Here is a 15,005-nt window from a genome sequence, read left to right on the forward strand (position 1 = left end):
ATGACGTCACTGAAGACATCAATATGACATTAATTCCGACAGATTGTAAAATAAGAATTACCAACATCATTCCCAAATGAATAATTAATTCTCGCAGCAGATTTCTTCAACCATAATTTTGGTATTCAAACATTCGCTTCTTTTAAAATGCCAAAGTGTAAGCTGAAGACATGTCTTGTGTGTACAACATCCCAGCCAAGCTACTGTCAACCCGAGTATTGATTTGTTTCACAAATTAACTCCAAATACGGCAACGGAACGTTTCTTTGTGTTTTAGAGACACTTCACCTATACTTGGTTGATAATGAAAACTTCAAGGAACGTGCTAAATGTCTTTATTTACATCACTAGTTTCTATTTGTAGAGCACCTTGACATTTCCTAAAGAAAAAAAAATACGAAATAATTTGTAACCATGACGTCGTCAAAATACAGAACACGAGAGAGTACCCAAAGGATTTGGTTGTTATGTGTTTACTGCTGACTATAAAATATCACAGGTGCTTCCGTTGAAGAGAAATTCAGAAATCCCATAGGGACCATATATGCCATTAAGACTCAGTATCTCTTTTTCCTGATCAATACTCACTCGTCATGAAAATAATACCAACTCTCGCAGATGTTTCTCACACCAGTTACCTATAAGTTATTAATCTTGTTTAGTTTTTGACAATGTGCGATTGTAGCCATTCTCATGCTTATTTTCAAATCACTTAAGATAAAAAATCATTTCCATGTGGGTGATATTATTATTTGTTTCTATGTGGGTAATGGTCTTGCCCGTCGCTAGATCATAGGTGATGTTGTTGTGCATTGTAAATGTGATCTTAATTGGGGTTAATGTTGTCCTGACGACTTGGTTTCCCAGAAATCAACCTTTCTTTCATAGAATCCATCTCCGTCTGTGCCAAAGCTTTGTCTTGATCGGCCCGGTATACACAGCCGATGAAGATGACGAGAAGGAATCCCGAGAACACTAAGCCACATACGACTATAGTGACAGGGTGTTCGGAGCAGTAAGTCAGAAGTTGTTCCGATTTGGAAGGCGGTGGTGTCAACTTCACAACATAACGAGCTGTTTTCCATGGTCGCTTTGTTCCGTCGTTCAGTTGCCGTGACACTATACATGTCCAGACGCCTTCAAAACTTTTATCAGCTTTCTCGAATCTGTCGTCTTGTTGCTGACTTGCCAATATGTTAGAACGAAACATTTTATCATTTATCCACCAAGTTCTGGTAGTGGTCGGGAATATGTAACCAATAGGTGCACTGTTTGACTGTAACACAAGGACACCTGTTTCCTGAACAAATGTGTTGGGTTCATTGGACTCCACGACAAGGGTGAATAAAACCACGCTTTTAAACTGTTTTGGTTCATATTCTATTCGACAAATATAAACCCCTTGATCAGTTGTTTTTAAAGCTTGAATAGATAAAATTCCCAGCTGGTAAACCATACGGTCATTCTCGATTTCCAAATCATTGTCATTGTGGACCCATTGACGAGAAGCTCGGGCATATTGTTTAAATATTGCCTTTGTCACATCGGTGTTACAATTTAATGCAACAAAACCACCAATGGATTTTGTTAAACTATGATGTTCTTTTTCAAGTGCCTTATCCACCATTAGATTTAAATTCTTTGCCAAAGGTAGTTCTGCAACTGCAGTACGAGTATAACGAAGATGTCCGGGAGGAGCCGTGTTGGCATGGGCGCCATTGTTGTAAACGTTCGATTGGTTTGATAGTAAATTGAAACTTGTTTCTTTGTAAACCTTTTGCAATCTTCCTGTAAAATAAAACAAAAACATTCTAATGATGCCGAGCTGAATTTGTTTAGCACTTTCTGTTGAAATATCTACTCACAGGAATCAGATACTCTTTATAATTGTATTATTACAAGTATTACAATTGTAAGTGACATGGCTAACCAAAGTTTTTTTCCCTTTTATCATCAGACAATTAACTTAAAGAAATAACCCGAACCTCAAACTGGTTCATATTGTTTAGATACTTTTGAATGATAAGCAACTACACTACGAAAAAGTTTCCGGAAATGAAGATTAGTGGAAATATTAATTTCCCACGGGATAAAGGAAATGACAAAATTCACATGTTTATCCGCTATTGGTGTGCAATACTCCTTTGTAACACTGGGTTATGGTATAGTAAGACAGAGACGTATATATCACATGTGATATATACATCTCTGAGTAAATAGAACAAAAAGCTAGTTCAGATGACAGTTCATCGTTATAACACGATGTGATGGTTTGATGTTATGCCAAAATTGTCATGAACGATGTTCTTATTTCTTTAACCGTTAATTTGAAAACAAGGACAAGCAAATAATTGAAACTTTTATATCCATCTGTGTATGTGCGCAATCAGTTGTGGATATTTAGTGGTACTTCTATGGTGAAAACTAAATCCCATGTGATTTTGCATGAATCGTGAAAAAAAGTCCACGATTTTGATTTAAAAATAAATCCTTTATTATTTTGTTCGGGCTTTGTCCTGTTACCACATCATAAGGCCAGAAAACCCGTCATAGAATTAGAGTTTTCTCGAGGAATACAAACAAACAAAAACGAAGTTAAACATTCATATAATTTCATAATGTTATACACGCATTTCCGTCGTAATCATGGATATTTTCCTTGTTGATTCGGATGTACCTACTTAATATTAGCGGTTGGCACTGACATCTCTATCTGTTAGAGCGGGGACTTGCGTAAACCCAGATCAAAATTCGAGGTTGTGATTTGCGTTTCACAGGAAGATGAGACGTGTCGGTATTCTTGTGTGTTGTTCATTGAAGTAGCATCAGCTACTACAACGAGACTCCGCTTCAAAATGACTGTTCACGTATCAATAAACCCAGCGAACAGAAAGGAATTACTAAGGTCACAGAAAAGCTTGTATTATCAAGCGTCTAATTAATTAAGATTGATATATTTAAAAGTAGGTGGTCGCTTACGTTGACCGCAGATAAGGCAAAAGGTAAAACTTGAATGAGACTTGGAGTTTGGAAAAAAAATTATGTTCTCAAATACACAAAAAATAAAACCACCTGTCAGCAGGATTCTCACATAAATAGAATTGATGTTATAACACAAATGATAAATATTATACCATTGAGATAGCATGAATTAGCTTTCAGTGTGATTCCTGCTATTGTGTACAGAGATAACTACCTCTGTTTCACACGTTCTCTAGAATGCCTGATTTCTGCGATATAACCTGTCTGTTGTGAGTTATGTTAACAAAGTAATATTTTTCTTCACATCAACTTTACCTTTGTAATTTCTATATCCGGGAAAGTTGCAAAACACGAACTCGGTATACAAATAAATTATAATAAATGAAATATTACTAAGTATATTCATGCTTTTCGTATCTTCTGTTTCTGGATAAAGCACTCGCTATGATGACGTATTGTATGACGCCGTTTTCAACACAAATTTTGAGACGTCATAATAGGATGACGTCATTCAAAAAGGTCATTCAATAATGTTTTCTCAACTATTGTGTCCATGGATAGGAAAATTGGAGAACGATCATGTTGATAGAATCATAAATATGTTGGAACAGAAATGATGCTGGTCAGTAATTGACTGTAGATGTTGTAGAAAGTCACATACAGAAGGTGACAAAGGGATGAAATGAGCGATCGTCATCAAATGGCGTCGTCTAATTATAAATGTAGTAATACATGTAATAATGGCGAGGATATACATTTCTACATAAACGGTGTAAGGTACAACAGGACGTATTGACAGGAAATCTGGTGACATAAAACCAAGGTATGCAGACGTAAGAATGACCAACATCATATTGTGCCGTCACAACCAGATTTACATAAGACATTAATGACCGGTGATACGTTGACAGATAGTTGTATATGTACATAATATACATTGATGCTAAACTCCTCAGATCTGTATTGTTCAGCTCGATTCGCCCCCGTCAGGATACGCCCACGTTTTCTGTTTTCTTTTGTCTGTGTCGATGTGACCAACTGAACTTGGATATATCTATGGCTGTTCCTATAACAATATTATCAACATTTACCCTGTATCAAACATGAAAACAAATTCCATGTCGCAGTAAAGATGGTTATAATGTGACTTGGATATTAGTTTTCAATCCATATAATGTTATTTTCATTCCCAAAAAATTAGAGCTGGATAATTTTCTGGTGAAGATCCTTATTTACTATGGCAGTGGCATGTGATTTCGGTATGTTTTATAAGGAGAATATAATTTATTTGATCGATAATCGACGTAAAAAGATAGGATTTCTAGCTTAAACATATAATTTCATTTCAGAAACTTTTTTTTTAATTTTTGCGAGCATTGGCGAGCAATTATTAAACTACGAGATGAGTTTCTTAAAATATAAAGCCAGGAAAACACATTTAAGCATCTTTTTATCAAATAACCACTCAAAAAATATATTTTGGCTGGTTTAAAGTAAAAATATGGAGGACAAAGTGAGATAGGGGCAGCCATTTTCTTGCACCATTTCCAACTCATGACGTAATGTTATTGTCCAAATTATAACATCATAGTCGATTATTGACTGTACTAATGAAAAATGACCCGTGGTAAATATTACAAGGAAGAATTCACTGGATAATAGGCAGATTATGTTATAAAAAGGTTTTATCTATTCATCCTAAACCCGAGAATATGTAGCGTTGACATTCTTATTTAATGGCGCCACCCTCGACAAGACAATGCTATTTTTGTCCGAATCAATACTGGACCGTTTTCTGAGTTTGTCTAATAGTTATATTTAACTGAACTGTGACGAAGTATGACTTTTGGCAATAATTTCTGGAAGACCTTTGTTTGGATTGGAATCAATATTCAGTAATAATCATACATTTTAGGATACAGGATAACCTCTCTCCGAGTTCTCAGATTCACGTGACATCTGACAGGGTCAGCAAAACATGTATATCTGTGTGTAGACGTTAATATATTCTGTAAGAAATTTGAATTCTCAGGATAATAAATTGTATTGATTAGGATTATCAAGTCCCTGTGAAATCTGTCAGGGTCAAATTCAAGTGCTTTATTCAGCTTTAAGCTTTTTAGCTCACCAGCAAAACACCAACAAAACATTTGTACGCATCACATTTTTTTCGGAGGCATTTAATAGTACAATGAAGACTTGATATAAAAAAAATCGCTCGTTAATTATATACAAGTCATTTTTACATCCATACTAGCCTGATTAATCCAAAGATTACAAAGTCAAAGCATGAATATTTTCTGTTTTACAAAGGAAGACCAGTCATTACAATTAGCGTTAACATTTTCAGACATTGTATACAATTCCTGATAGGCTGTTTGCAAAATACAATTTTTAAGTTTTAATGTCTTTAATCAATATTTGAAGATTCGAATAAACACACAAAATTTTCAAAAGAACATCTACCAAGTTCATAATAAACCATTATATCACAAGCTGAGTGTTTTACCCCTTATAATTACTTATAGAAATCTAAGTGTATCTTTTCAATGATATTACAATTATTCACGCCCAAACTAGATATGTAATAGAGAATACTCCTTACGTACGTATCAAAAAGATGTTACATGGTTTAAACATATAAACTTAAATTTTTACTTTTGGAATATGATGCAAACAATATACGGCCATTAGTACTTTATGTGACACATGTTTAAGTATATATGTGCGTGTGCGTGCGTGTGTGTCGGCGTTAATGAAGTCTATAAGTTATTAGAATTCTCAAGTCTCTGTGATATCTGAAGGTCAATATACCGCCACGAAGACTTATGTGATATATATTTAAAATATTTAGAATAACTGCAAATATCACGTCACTAACGCTTAATTCGACGTGTTGGATTTAAGTTATTTTGATGCATATATATATGATGGATGGGGTGGGGTGATAATGAATTCTGTTAGTTGGTACCTGACAGGGTCAATATACGGACATGAATACCATAATGTGATATACAGTAAATGAGTGGGACGTTAATGAATTGTTAGCAATAAGAATTCTCAAGCTCCTGTGAAATACGACAAGGTAGAGTAATCCCAGGTGTCTTTGGAAACGTAATTAGTTTAATTACCCCTGTCATGTCACAACACATCTTGTCTGCTCAATGTGCTTACAAAATGCCTCAACATACTTTGGTATTATGATTGCAGAATGTTGATTATGCAGACATTTGTGCAACAGTAGCTGGTGGTGTTTCCCGCGCTCGCCATATGTCATTTGTATGAAAGGAGAGTTCCACAGATCTTACAAGTGACCCAGTAAGTCGCACGTGCATGCATCTGGCGTTTCTCAAAATAATACACAGATATTGTGTGGGGAAAGCGATGTCTATTACTGACAGTGGATATGTTGTTGGTGGTGTTAAAGTTCATCACGTGACTCTGGTTTTCTTACGTCATAACATGGTATTTATACCCCCAGTGCTATCCCTGTTTCCATACTAACGAGTAACTGTCACAAACCGTGCAAAATATCGCTACGCATCAAAGCTACACCATCTAATTCCAGTTAGGGGCGCTTATATATAAATATGAATTACGCACGTGTATTCACGTGCGGTGTATGATGGAATGCATGTGGTTTTCTCTCCAGACGATCCCAATTATACACACGGGACCGTATCTGCGGCCAAGCCGTCTTTTATCAATATTTTACTTCTCACAAACGAGAAAACGAAAACAATTTTACCACAAAATGGTCTATGTATGTTGATGTAGACTAATGTTACGTATCTACACAGCAGTATTACTCGCCACGCCTATCACTGACGTCACGTTCCTCTCTAGTGACTTCAGCTGACGTCTGGTCTTACGCAGTATTCTGGTCGAGGTGATTTTATTATGCCGTTCATTTCTTAGCTGTAGTGATGGGATATAAAACTCTCGATACTTAATCGGGATTTAACAACTGCTGGTAAGATATTGACCGAACGTGTCGTTTTACATGCCTGTCTTGTGATTGTGAGTACAGGTCTTAATAATCTCCTTCCTTTTTTCCGAAATCAGGCACTAACGTGTGATGGTGTGCAAACAAAACTGACATTACACTTCAGTTTGTCCGAAAATCAGACACTGAACGTGTGATGGTGTGCAAACAAAACTGACATTACACTTCCGGTTTGTCCGAAAATCAGACACTAACACATTTCCGGTTTGTCCGAAAATCAGACACTAACGTTTGACGGTGTGTAAATAAAACAGACATTACATTTCCGGTTTGTCCGAAAATCAGACACTGACGTTTGGCGGTGTGTAAAGAAAACAGACAATACATTTCTGGTTTGTCCGAAAATCAGACACTAACGTTTGACGGTGTGTAAATAAAACAGATATTACACTTCCGGTTTGTCCGAAAATCAGACACTAACGTTTGACGGTGTGTAAATAAAACAGATATTACACTTCCGGTTTGTCCGAAAATCAGACACTAACGTTTGACGGTGTGTAAATAAAACAGATATTACACTTCCGGTTTGTCCGAAAATCAGACACTAACGTTTGACGGTGTGTAAATAAAACAGATATTACACTTCCGGTTTGTCCGAAAATCAGACACTAACGTTTGACGGTGTCTAAACAAAACAGACAATATATTTCCGGTTTGTTCGAAAATCAGACATCAACATGCGGCATTGTTTGAACGAAACATACATAACGTTTCCGGTTTGTTAATAATAATGTGAGTAATAGAATTATTTTTTATGAACCAAAGAACCCTTGCAGACTTTAAAAATCGAAAATCCGACAAAATAGATCTGAACTCGTCTTTTTTTTTACCTGATCCAAGAAAACACTATACATATAGGTTTAACGGTTTTGGTCCTCTGATACCGTGAAGCTTCCACGACCTTTGCTATATTTAACAGAGTTCGCTGGTATGAGCTTGGCTTCATTTTCAACTTACATCCCGGACAGTCTATCATCAAGTAGTTGCCCCTGTATTGTCACATTTCCCTGTATACACCAGACAGTAAAATAGGCCTGTATAGCGAGATCGATTTCCGATCATTCAACACTTAAGCCAAAAGCGAAAAATATAACAACTTCGGAGAATTATCTTCCATTTTGGTTAGCTTAAAAACGTTAGATTGTTAAGTTGAGCGATATCAACCTAAACTTGTTCTGCGTTAAATGGACTTCCTTCTCTTACGTCAGTGTTGTGGATGTTGGCGTACTCCACTTTACCGCTTGGTCGACTTCTTCCTATTACAGACATTTAAGACGGATAATAACACAATCAGTGAATTATGGCAATACTTCTATGTTCTAATGCTAGGGACAATACTGCTTCTAAAACTCCCAGTGTCCACCTGGTACGTCGTCCGCTGTAGTGTAACATCCGTCTGGGATTGCTGTACAGTATACATGTGTTTCGTTGAGAATTTTATCCAGCAGCCATATTTACATAGTTGATTTATTATCAAGTGTTCTGAATACTCTGTTCAGCGACCACATGTATCTACTGTCTGTTTGTATCGTTGAGAATTTTATCCAGCAGCCATATTTACATAGATTCGATTTATTATCAAGTGTTCTGAATACTCTGTTCAGCGACCACATGTATCTACTGTCTGTTTGTATCGTTGAGAATTTTATCCAGCGGCCATATTTACATAAATTCGGTTTATTATCCAGTGCTCTGATTACTCTTTGCTGTGCCCACGTGTATCGAGTGTCCGTTTGTATTATCCAGTACTCTAATTTCCTTCTTTATTAGCTAGTGCTGCGTTCAACGGCCGCTTTGACCAGTGTTCGTTCGTATTAGCGAGTACTCTGTCCAGCGACCACATGTATAGAGTGTCCGTTGTATAAACAAATCCACTGTATAGCATCCGTTTATATTTGGCGTCCGTTCGTTTTATCTACAAAGTGTCTGTTTGTTTTATCCAGTACTCTGTCCAGCGACCACTGCGACCACTTATACAAAGTGTCTGTTTGTTTTATCCAATACTCTGTCCAGCGACCACTGCGACCACTTATACAAAGTGTCTGTTTGTTTTATCCAGTACTCTGTCCAGCGACCACTGTGACCACTTATACAAAGTGTCTGCTTGTTTTATCCAGTACTCTGTCCAGCGACCACTGCGACCACTTATACAAAGTGTCTGTTTGTTTTATCCAGTACTGTGACCAGCGACCACTTATACAAAGTGTCTGTTTGTTTTATCCAGTAGTCTGTCCAGCGACCACTGCGACCACTTATACAAAGTGTCCGTTTGTTTTATCCAGTACTGTGTCCAGCGACCACTGCGACCACTTATACAAAGTGTCTGCTTGTTTTATCCAGTACTCTGTCCAGCGACCACTGCGACCACTTATACAAAGTGTCTGTTTTATCCAGTACTCTGTCCAGCGACCACTGCGACCACTTATACAAAGTGTCCGTTTGTTTTATCCAGTACTGTGTCCAGCGACCACTGCGACGAATTATACATAATGTCTATTGTATTATCCAGTACTCTGTCCAGCGACCACTGCGACCACTTATACAAAGTGTCCGTTTGTTTTATCCAGTACTGTGTCCAGCGACCACTGCGACGAATTATACATAGTGTCTATTGTATTATCCAGTACTCTGTTCAGCGACCACTTATACAAAGTGCCTTTTTGTTTTATCCATTACTCTGTTCAGCGACCACTGCGACCACTTACATATGATGTCCGCTGTATCATCCAGTAGTCTAGCGACCATTTGCATATAGCGTCCGTTGTATTACCCGGTACTCTTTCCAGCGACCATCTAAATATACTCTCGTTGTATTATCACTAGTAATCTTTTCAGCGACTACCATTTCCTGTGTCGAGTTCTTTGACCAGCTTCGTTTTGTTTTATCACATCAATAATTTGTCCAGTGTCGTTCATTTTATCTAATGTGACAAAACGGACGACGCTGGACAAAACACTCGATAAAAGAAAACGGACGACGCTGGACAAAACACTCGATAAAAGAAAACGGATGACGCTGGACAAAGCATTCGATATGACAAAACGGACGACGCTGGACAGATTATTCGATTTATCAAAACGGACGACACTGGACAGTGTATTCGAGTGTTTTGTCTAGCGTCGTCGGTTTAATCATATCCAGTACTTTGTCCAGCGTTGTCCGTTTTGTCACATTGAATACTCTGTCCAGCGTCGTCCGTTTTGTCACATCGAATACTCTGTCAAGCGTCGTCCGTTTTGTCACATTGGATACTCTGTCCAGCGTCGTCCGTTTTGTCTCATCGAATACTCTGTCCAGCGTAGTCCGACCATCATCCTACGTTTATCATATATAATACGCACTCTGTCAAGTACCGTCTGTTTTATGAAATACAGTGTACACCGACCCCCATTTATCACTCTGGACAGTGTCAATTCATTGTGCACTGAACTACTCATTATGTCAATCATATTCCACTGGGGAAAATACATGTGCATATGTTTTTGAAAATAAAAAAAACATATTGACAGTAAGTACATCATCACATTATTAGGATGTTGTGATATTCATACAAATTATAAAACGACCTTAAGATGGTGTTATCGGTTACCGTTAAGGTTATCAGTGCGCGTGTTTGCACGAGATGTCCTTTGAGGGCCACTTGTGTGTTATCTGTCCTCTCCAGATCGTCCATTAGACATGCTGTATCACTACTGTTTGTCCTCGCTATAACAGCTTGTCCGTACGATAGAGGCCGATACGGAGCTGTTGACCCCACGATGACCTGCTCCGTTTTATCTATTCATGATTAGAACTTGTCTTTTGTATGGTTACTTGTATTGTATAGTTTGTTTCCACGGAGTTTAAAATCTGTGACTCTCGCAAATCGATAAACACGCAATAGAAACGTGATCCGTCTAATTTAACACTGTGTGATACGAGACTTTTATCCCGGCACGCAAGTACAGTACTCATTGAAAGAAACGAATCTAACGGTAGTGTAGGCAGATCGGGGATGTAATTATATATATATATATATGCAAACAGAGGAATATAAAGGTGCAGAGTTTCTTAAGAAAAGATCTGATAAATGAAGTTGACAAACTGTAGTTAGAGAAACATGTCCGAATATTTAGCGGATTGCGCTGAATGAAATCATCACATGTTACCAACACGAAGAAAGTATTATTTTACCTGAAATAATATTCCTCACTAAAAATCTATTCTAGTTTGTATGTGTGGTAGGTATAATTTCCTTAGAATATAAGCATTTGATACTAAAGTTTCATATCAGATAAAGACGAATCATTTAGATGTAAATAATTGCTGATATCAGCACGCGCATAGCAACCGAAATATACATTCTAATAATTCTATTAATTAAGAAGGTCGACACAGCTGACCGTCGTTGACCTACTAATCAAAGAGTGTACCTTTCTCCAGGCACGTGATGGCTGTGGTAATAAATGTCTGACCACCCACCATTACCCGGTGTAATAAAGACTCGTTGTGTCTCTCTAGAACACGCACATTACCGATTAATATCTAACGGGTTCCTTCGTTGATGGAGTTTAACAAGAATTTAGGTGCGACAATTTCTCTCTGATTAAACACATGGTATTTACACATGCAATACACGCGAGATGCTGTGACAAGGCCACCGATTTAACTGGAAGTGTGTCCAGATGTTAGTGGAGCTGTATATAACAGGTTTTCTCGCCTGGTAGTAATCACGGTGCATATTTTACCGAACAACGTTATCAGCACTCCTTAAGAATGCCATGTCGGAATTCTGCTCTGATCATACACAGTCTGGAACATACACGAAGGATGGAACATACACAAAGGCTGGAACATACAGAGACACTGGAACATACACAGACACTGAAACATACAGAGACACTGGAACATACACAGACACTGAAACATACACAGACACTAGAACATACACAGACACTGGAACATACACAGACACTGGAACATACACAGACACTGAAACATACACAGACACTAGAACATACAGACACTGAAACATACACGGACACTGGAACATACACAGACACTAGAACATACAGACACTGAAACATACACAAACACTGAAACATACAGTCACTAGAACATACAGACACTAGAACATACACAGACACTGAAACATACAGACACTGAAACATACAGACACTGGAACATACACAGACACTGGAACATACACAGACACTGAAACATACAGACACTAGAACTACACAGGAACATATACACAGGACACTGAAACATACAGACACTGGAACATACACAAAGACAGAACAGACACACTCAATATATACACGGACACTGGAACATTTGACATAAACATCAGACATGAAATCAAACTACTTCTACTGAAGACACTAGAACATAAAACAGATGCTAAAAATGGTCAACTGAAAGTCATTTAAGCCTCTACGTTTGGTTCCCAAAGCAAGGAATCAATAACATGTTTCTACATTTTGGTACCCTGGAACATCATTGATAATTTGTTTTTGTATATTGATATACAAATAGATCAAGTGTATAAAGTGGATTTTCAACATTTCAAAATCAGGTTATCGTCAAAAATATAAAAATAGGTTATGGTATAAGTTTTCTCCATCATTTTGATGAATATGATAATTAGTCCAATATGTGTTTCTATCACGAAAAGAAGTGCTCTGCTTTCTTGTTTTCACGGTTAAGTTTTATCACCACCACCACAAGAATTGATATCTGTCTTTTATCAGGATTAGCTTTAGTGTCGTTTTGGCTAATCCAGTTGATTACACTATATCTTTCAATAATTCCCTTCTTAGGATATTCTTAGGTATTCTTAGGGGAAGGACCTTTGACTTTTTCATATTCAATAAAAACAAGACAAAACCAGTTTTTAATTCATTCGAATTAGAATATACACATGTATTCAATGTTGTTCTAAAATTATCAGTTATATGAAAACTACAAAATCTATGTAATTATGGGGCTAGTGCGCCTTCCCGTCTAGATTTTGACCTTTCTTTCTATCACTTTAGGTTCTCCTTAGTCGCCCCCTAGGCTTCAAATTTTAGACCCCTAGCATCACTGTCGACTCCTAGAAGGACCAAACAGCTGTACAATGCAGTTTAAATCCTGTTTGGCTCTTTTGTACCGAACTCCTAATGTATTAAAAGGTGCTATTCAAATGCTAGTCTTTTGTACAATTTTATACAACGATGCAGGACCAAGTACAGATCCTTGATGTACTCCGATGAGAATTGCAGTTTGGACCAAATTTCATCAGCTGATATCTCTATGCTTCTATGTTAACGTTGACCAGAATTGGGTTGTCACTCTTATTTCCTATGTTAAATAATGTTTCTCTGTCCTCTCCCCTCGTCATGATTCGCAAACGTGAAATTGATAAGTATTCATAACTGTTTACACTAAGTTGTTAAGGTCTTGTTTACGTGTTTGTTCAGACTTGGATATCCTGTTCTAAAACCGCAGATTGAGCAATGACTGTAGCTGTATCAATAAAGACCCCTTCTATCATACAACAAGACCATTGTTTAAGGTGCCGCTGGACACCTGCAACCTTGGTGTATTTTACTTCCTGAAACTGTATTAAGAGTCCATATTTTCGATAACGTATGTTTGTTAACTAGCTTTATCATCGCGATATTACAAAATGTAACTTGTCAATAGTAACAGTAAAAATGTTTACCTTAGCTTTAGGGTACGAAGATTTTTACCCTCACCATTGGTCGTATACGGAACTAAATCAAAACTCCATTGATTCCTACGAGATTCCAAAATAGTGAACAGGAAAACGACCTTTTCAGGTGGCAGTATAAGGAGGCAATCTTGATACTACTAAACAAGGACGAGGAGGGCCACAGACTCGCATATCCATGTTAAACAAACGTAGCCGAATTGACTACAGTGCATTGTTGCCATCTTGTGTATTCTTTTTTCTATAATCAGTCTACCATCTCGTCACACTATTTTCAACCTTAGTGTACATAGGATTGAAGTACAGCTGAAAAAGTTGGTCAATTCCTTACCATTTCGTACACAGTGTACCATGTACGTCAGTGTTAGAATTCTTTACATTAGCCATTTGTCTGATGAAGGTGGTCGCGTGGTCATCGAAACGTCACATTCTAACCTTCTACTGGTTGTGTTTAAGTACTTCTTTCCTTCTTTTCTATCAACTTCGGGCTCCGATTTTACCTTTGTATCTTGAAGTTAAATGGTCAAAATTCAAAACCAACACTTCCATGACGTATTTTCTGTGAAATGTGTGTTCACTTGCTTGGAGATATGGCTAAGCATGTGAATTGGAGATTATGAAAGGAGTCGTTCATAGGTCTTGTATATAAACAGATCCGGACCAGTTATTCGAATCTTACAAACTTTATAAGAATTTAATACAATGCACGTGATTCCTTTAACTTATGACATCGCCATCGGAACAATGAAAACATCTTTATAGCCGATCAAATAACAGTACAGAATATATGTAATGCTTGTTATTTACGTATTCTGTTTAAATGCACGTACATTGTTCAGTAAATAAATAAATTAACACAAATTTACATACAAAAGTCATCTCGGCAATTATCCATAATTCAACCATGAGAGGTCAGTGCGCACATGAACTTGACAGAATTAAGACCAACACTAGTTCTGACATAATTAGTCAATGACAGACGACATGGCAACTGATATAGCGTTCTTTCGGATATATATATTCTTCTCTGTGTCATTTTTAATTACAACGGATATCAGTGGGGAGGTTGGTTATGAAGCAAATGTTTTCACATTCATCTCGTGATGTCATAGACCGGAAGCCATCACTCAAACTGACAAACGTTACCACGGGCACAGTATTGTTACAGACGTTGCTGACTTTGGTATGTGTAACAGTATAACCCCAACAAAACAACAACAACAAAACCCAGAAATTCTGTTAATCCGTTAAAACCAAAATTATATTCATTTTACGACTGATTGATAGATACGCCTTTAATCCAAATGTCATTCTAGCAA

At 37.2% G+C, this 15,005-nt stretch overlaps 1 protein-coding gene across 1 annotated transcript; it reads right to left on the reverse strand.

The window, feature by feature from the left end:
* Nucleotides 1-826: 826 nt before the first annotated feature.
* On the reverse strand, nt 827-1,788 carry LOC132549278 (uncharacterized; the record flags this gene model as incomplete). The annotated part of the gene is made up of 1 exon (XM_060213194.1): nt 827-1,788. A coding segment is annotated over one exon (962 nt), but the record flags the coding sequence as incomplete, so codon positions are not given.
* Between the last annotated feature and the right edge of the window lie 13,217 nt (nt 1,789-15,005).

Source organism: Ylistrum balloti, unplaced genomic scaffold, assembly GCF_031769215.1.
Source record: "Ylistrum balloti isolate Yb309-2 unplaced genomic scaffold, AGI_CSIRO_Ybal_v1 Utg370052, whole genome shotgun sequence".
NCBI lineage: Eukaryota > Metazoa > Mollusca > Bivalvia > Pectinida > Pectinidae > Ylistrum > Ylistrum balloti.